General features: G+C 41.5%; 1 protein-coding gene across 5 annotated transcripts in view; it reads left to right on the forward strand.

Annotated features, from left to right (window-relative positions):
* The window catches only part of CSGALNACT2 (chondroitin sulfate N-acetylgalactosaminyltransferase 2), a 57,288-nt gene extending 55,121 nt beyond the window's left edge, over nucleotides 1–2,167 (forward strand). For all 5 annotated transcript variants that reach the window (XM_074958692.1, XM_074958693.1, XM_074958695.1 and 2 more), the window contains one exon: nucleotides 754–2,167. In XM_074958692.1, the coding sequence (XP_074814793.1) occupies nucleotides 754–1,046 (293 nt within the window). In that variant the 3' untranslated portion in view covers nucleotides 1,047–2,167. The remainder of the gene's footprint in view (nucleotides 1–753) is intronic.
* Nucleotides 2,168–6,913: the final 4,746 nt, after the last annotated feature.

The following is a 6,913-nucleotide window of genomic DNA, read 5'->3' on the forward strand; positions in this document are numbered from 1 at the left end:
CAGATACTATCTATTACTAAGCCTAAGATTTTGTCGTGGATATTTTTAGTAAAAATCATGGTCAGGTCACAGGCAATAAAGAAAAAGTTCACCTCAGACCTGTCCCTGACTATTAATAAGAATATCCATGATAAAATGGGAAGTGGCTGGGAGCTCTGGGAGCCCCCACCACTGATGGGGGCTCGGAGCTGCAGGGATCTCCCCCTCACCCCCTCAGTGGCGGCCAGGGAGCTGCAGTGGTCCCCTGTCGCCTGCAGCAGCTTGGAGCTTGGGGGCTCTGCTGCCTCAGGTGGCGGGGGTACCTCACAGTTCCCCACCGCTGCAGGAGGGGGCGGTACCCTTCAGCTCTCGGCCGCCGGGGCCAAAGTCACAGAGGTCTTTGGAAGTCACGGATTTCATGACTTTTGTGACCTCCATGACAAAATCGTAGCCTTAACTATGACCGATGTCCATTCACATTGTGCACAACCACATTATGCCGTTTTGAAGTCTTGCTGTAACATGTGTGATGCCAGGAATCTGCATCCTGTGGTGAAAGCCAGTTTCCAGTGCCAAACTGCATTGCGTCTTTTCAGTTACTCCACAAATATGGCAGGTGCTGTTGGTATTTGCTGTAAAAGTGTCATTAAGTGACATTTCAGGTGGTAAATATCTACAACATGTGGTAGAATGGTGGGGTTTTTTTTATGTTAGAGCTCATTTTTCATTCTGCAAAACTAATGCTTTCTGATGTGTCTATTTGTGCTACTATAGGGGGGTTTGACTTGGAAGTGAAAGGCTGGGGTGGAGAGGATGTTCACCTTTACAGAAAGTACTTGCACGGAGACCTTATTGTGATCCGGACCCCAGTTCCAGGCCTGTTTCACCTCTGGCATGAGAAGCATTGTGCTGATGAGCTGACTCCAGAGCAATATCGCATGTGTATCCAGTCTAAAGCCATGAATGAAGCATCTCACTCGCACCTTGGAATGCTGGTCTTCAGGGAGGAGATTGAGACCCATCTCCGTAAACAGGCCTATAGGACTAACAGTGAAGCAATAGATTAAAAGGATTCTTAATGCAAGACCGAAGACTTTAAACCCACAATGAACCAGCATCATTCTACAGCCTTAATTCAGCTTACACATTCAGTGCCTCTCTTTCAGTGAAGAAGAGTTTAACTTCTTTGTCTGGTATTCTGTTACATATCTCACCAGTTCAGGCACCTGAGATAAGAACTTTTGAAAGTAATTATTTCAATGAAAGTTTCTTCAGTATTAACTTTATGGAAAAATATAGCAGCAGAATGTATGACCTAACACTTTTTTACCTCCTTATAATTTTTTTTCATATTTACATTATTGTAAGGTAAGGATTGCATTAAGTGGACAATATTTTGTCTTGTCTGCCAAGTATTGTTACACTGTCTTGCTCATTGCACTGTAACTTTATAAAGATACCATACTTACACATTCCAGGATAAAAACTAAACACACATAACCATGAAACTCGTTGGAAATATGTACACAAGAGCTTAATTAGTATGTTAATTAGGTTGCTGATTTCATGGCAATTTAATTGAATTCATTGTATTAACAGCCATCCATATAATTCACATTAGAGAAGAATTTATAGGAAAAAGGGATGTATGAAAATCTCTTAAAGGGGAATTCTAGAACAATTCGTATTGTTTGATATCAATGCAAAAGTAAGCTGGACATGTACCATTTGCTTATCCTAGCTACGGGCCAAAAAAAATTCCTCTTTCATATTTCAGGATGTACAAAGACAAGCAGTTGAAATAAAAGCGGGTTACTTGTCTTCTGTTGCATCATATGGTATGATTAGATGCATCGTTTTTAATATCCTTTGTTTTCAGATGAATGTTGAGATTCACTAATTTAGTGGGAAGTGTGGGGGATTTGCATCTGCAGTCTCCAAATTTAGGAATTAGTTTAAAACCATTCACTAAATCAACGAACTTTGGATCTGTTTTTAAAAATCTGTTTAAGTTTCAAGCACTTAAGGGCAAGTAAAGATTAAAATATATGACTTCTGGATGCAAAGTATGCTTTGTAAAATAATGCTGTTCACTGATCCTTTTTTACATGTACATAAAATTTGCTTTTATGTAACTTATTGTGGAGAACAGTGTACTGTATTGTGTTTTGAAGAGGGGAGAATGTAATGCAAGATGTCTTACAATTGGTATTCCCTCTGTGATGAATGAATAAATTGAATATTTCTGCATTTTAGAACTTTTCCAAGCTGGTTTATTGAAACTTTGTTATGAAAGGGGGAAAAAATGTTCGAAAGCATCGGTACCAATAAGACTATTGCCCATGCTGATGTTCCAGACTTAAGCAATAATATCTACAGCAAAAAGTTCAATTTACAGTTAATGTTGGGCAAGTGCACATCCCACCAATATAACAGGTGAAAGTTATAGGGCAGATCCTCAGCTGGTGTAAATTGTCATATCACTACTGACCTTAATCTAGCTGTTACAATTTACATCAGCTGAGAATTTGCCACTAGGGAGCAACCATTAAAGCTCCTCCTTCTCACCTCTTCATGATACTTTGTGACCAGGAGAAAGGCCATGTCAATTGAGCAGCAGAGCTATAAGGGCTGGAGGTGTGGGGACATGAAGGAAGAGGGCATGGAAGTGAATGGAGTTTGAGCTGGATGTGGCTAAGGGTGACGGAGAAAGAAGCAAAGCAGAAAGGTGCTGTGTTCTGGTATATTACTCATTGTTCATCAGATCTGCGCTCTTTTCTACTTCCCTTACATAGGAATCAGCTTCTGAAGGGCTCAACCTGGCATTGCTGCCTTTGCGTCCTTGGCAATCTAGTAGGGAGCCTTCTATGTGCAGAAACACTATTATCACTGGCACTGGTGCATGAAATGAGGTCACAGCACTAGAGTGAGCCCTTCAGGTCTGGTTGACATGGTGCAGAGGTGCTAAGCTCCAACCCAATCCAGGTCTCCACCATTATCACCACATAAACAGCCCCCAGCCCTTCCATCCTCAAAGCCCCTCAGAGTGCTAGGCAAATGGGCAATGTTGTGTTTTGGTTTGTAAGTAGAAGCTGACAGAACTCAGAAAGGTCAGATCTTATAGTTTACTTCATTTGTTATATCATATGAGGTGAAGAGCTATTTGACATAGTTCAAATGTGGCTTAGAGCTGAGAAGTAAGTTTGTGTCCATGAGAGAGAGAGCAGTTTGTGGGGACTGTTGGTGCAGCTATAGGAACCCCAAAATCTTATTACAGGACAACTCTTCAAAAACAAATCATTGCCCTCTGGCAAAACAAGGAAATATTTCTCTGAAAATATTGCCTGGAAAATTTGTCTGTCATTGTATCAAATTTGAAGATTAGATGTAATCATTAACTTGTTTTGAAATGAAGGGAGTTTGGTCCTGTTTTTAAGTACAAAGCTCTTGAGTATCTCTGGAATTAAACTTGGCATTTCTTATAGGTATATTGGAGACAATTGAGTCCTAAAATGCAGTGACCACACTCATTGGTGGAAGTACCTACTTCCAAATAATGAATTTTAGGTGTCGCTCTTCTGCTTTTGCTTCACTGAGTTGGATTCAAGGACTCAGTCCAGTCCACTTTCTGTATGTGTCGGGCAGGTTCTTGGGGCAGTTCTTCACTGCAAAGTTTACTCAGGCTCTAATTTAGGTGTTGTCCCTAACATGGCTACCATCAATAAACAAAATTCTGACTAGACTTTGGTGTGTTGAGTCCAGTTTAGCTGGTCTGCCTGCAGCTATAGGCTAAAGCCTGTGTACTGCTTACACTTTGCAGTGTAGATACAGGCTTATCAACTTAGGTGCTGCTAGTCATCCAGTGTCTTCCCACAACTCCCCTGTGCTATATTTTTCTTGCCATCTACCTACTCCCTTTTTCAGTACTGGTAGGTATCTTCCAGTGAAAATATACTGATTTAGCCTTTAAACCCCCACCATGTGCATTTGTGGGGATGGGGACAGACTGGGCATGTGTGCCATTTATGGGCATGAATTGTGCTTGTCAAGGTTCCTTCCCCACTCTGAACTTTGGGGAATAGATGTGGGGACCTGCATGAAAGACCCCCTAAGCTTATTCTTACCAGCTTAGGTTAAAAGCTGCCACCACCAAAGTGTTACACAAAGAATAGGGAAAGAGCCCACCTGGAAACATCTTCCCACCCCCAAATCCCCCCAAGCCCAACACCCCCTTTCCTGGGGAAGGCTTGATAAAAATCCTCACCAATTTGCATAGGTGAACACAGACCCAAACCCTTGGATCTTAAGAACAATGAAAAAAGCAATCAGGTTCTTAGAAGAAGAATTTTAATTAAAGAAAAAGTAAAAGAAAAACCTCTGTAAAATCAGGAAGGGAAATACCTTACAGAGTAATCAGATTCAAAACATAGAGAATCCCTCTAGGCAAAACCTTAAGTTACAAAAACAGGAATATACATTCCATTCAGCACAACTTATTTTATCAGCCATTTAAACAAAACAGAATCTAACACATATCTAACTAGATTGCTTATTAACTCTTTACAGGAGTTCTGACCTGCATTCCTGCTCTGGTCCTGGCAAAAGCATCACAGACAGAGAGGACCCCTTGTTTTTTCCCCCCTCGCTCCAGCTTTGAAAGTATCTTGTCTCCTCATTGGTCATTTTGGTCAGGTGTCAGCGAGGTTATCTTAGCTTCTTAACCCTTTACAGGTGAAAGGGTTTTTCCTCTGGCCAGGAGGGATTTAAAGGTGGTTAGCCTTCCCTTTATATTTGTGACAGTGCTGGTGTCATTTCCTCAAAGCCTGCTGCTATTTTGGGGAAATTGTCACCATGTGTGGGTAAGCCATGGCAATAATGGTCAAGCAAACGTCCATTATCACAGAACTGACAGTTGACTTGCCAATGCCAAACTGGTTAGCCATTGACCTGGAGCTGTCTGGTACAGCCAGTTCCTAGATGGTAACGCACTTTTCAGCTGCATGTCCTGCTGCTGAAGGACCAGGACAAGCTTTTCACATAGTTCCAGGAAGGTGGCCTTCCTCATGTGGAACTGCTAGTCCACAGCTAGTCATCTCAGTCTGTGTGATGAGGTAGTCCCACCATTCCACTTGTGGTCCTGTTCCAGAATGGCAAGTCAGCATAGGGGAATTATTACAGTTTCCACTAAGCTGTGTCAGCTGTCTCCACTGCTCACTGTCTGCGTGCAGCCTATGTGATTGCCTGAGCAAGGTCCACCACTGCCTTTTCAAGGTGACAAGCCACTGCCAGAATGCCCTCCTTAATGTCTCATGTCCTGTATCTGCCTCCTCTTGCCAAACTGACTCACAATACCAGCAATAAAAAGGGGTTATTGTCCTGAGTTGGATTTTTTGTCACCGTTTGTAATGGAGGCTTCAGACAGAAACTAGAGTGTGCCAACCTGGCAGCAGTTTACAGAGTTGGAGGGCTAAGAACATTTCTGCACAGGGGCCCAGAAAGGACAGACAAATTGTCCCACAATACCCTGGAAAAGAATATATAAAGTGGCACAGCTTGGTGTGGCACTAAAAACCATGGGATGTTCTTCCTTCCCCTCCGCCTACCCCCAGTGCCTCACAAGTGAATGTAGTATTAGTGGGCACACCACAACTTCAGTGTGGTTTTCAAGTATCAGACCTTGCGCTTGAGCATGGCTAATCGAAGTGGCAATCACCTGGGGTATCTGCAGTGAAGACCTACCTTGGGAATGGGTTGGGTAGTTGGAAAGTCTCCCACTTCCTAATTAAGACATCAGGAGAAGGTTTGTTCCCTCACTTTCAGTTAGCAAAGGATTTTCAAGGCAGTCTCTGAGCACAATACAGTACAAGGACAGGTAAGAAAAGAGAGAGCATGATTTAGTATTTCTTTTATGAACTTGTTTAACTTTTGCTAAAGAAATAGTATCAGTCATTGTGTTAAACATTAATTTAAAGTGATAGCAATACACTGGGAATAAACTAAAAATGAATTGGAATATGCACTATTAAAACATCATGAAGTCGCAAAATCTAATGACTTCAATATATACACCTGTCTCAAAGCAAAGATGCTACTTTGTTTCTTATACTGGAAAATGATTTTGATATCCGTATTGAATTTGATGCCTTTAATACAGGAGCTTGTTCAATTCCAATCAAGCTTTTTGACAGTTTGTGGGACATGTTAATAAAAATAATTCTGAAGTTAGAAATTTAAATGACACATTTGTTCAAAAAGAGATTAGTCATTGACTGAAAACTCATATCAGGTAATGATCATCAATCACTTATTTAGAGCACAACTTTCCCAACTATTCATACTTAATTTAAAATTGCTTTGTAGTAATTTTCTAAATGGCTATTTAAATGAAATCCAAGTTACATTTATTCTTACATCTGTGTGTTCTGTTGAAAGCAGCCCTGAACTCTTTGGACTTCTAATGTCCACTTCAGGGCAGATTCTGGCCCTCTTCCTCATGTTAGGTATTTTCAAGAAAACCAGTGGGATTTCTTGTGGCATAAGATACTACTCAGTTCCTAAGAGCCCACCAATTCTGCATTTACTGTGAACCTTGGAGTCCACTCCTAAAATATACTCAATTAGCTGCAAATTGAGTTAGTATGATCTATTGTTTGTGTATGGGCATGCAGCAGTGCACTTGCTGTTCTCCAACTGCTGTCCCACACTGCTTTGAGTGTCTGTGACCAACTTGTCTGTATACCTTTGTGCCCTCCACTGCTCTGGGGGCCAAGATGACTAGATCTCCTTTCCCCTGTTTAAAAGCTGGCATTTCCTGCTGGATTCCAGTATATCAGGATTACGGTGATATTACTCCAGCAACCTTTATAGTTCGCCTCAAGCAGTTGCTTTAGGCATAGTGAGATTCTAGAACTCGTTGCCAGCTGGGGAGAAGTAT

This window comes from Natator depressus, chromosome 7 (assembly GCF_965152275.1).
Source record: "Natator depressus isolate rNatDep1 chromosome 7, rNatDep2.hap1, whole genome shotgun sequence".
NCBI lineage: Eukaryota > Metazoa > Chordata > Testudines > Cheloniidae > Natator > Natator depressus.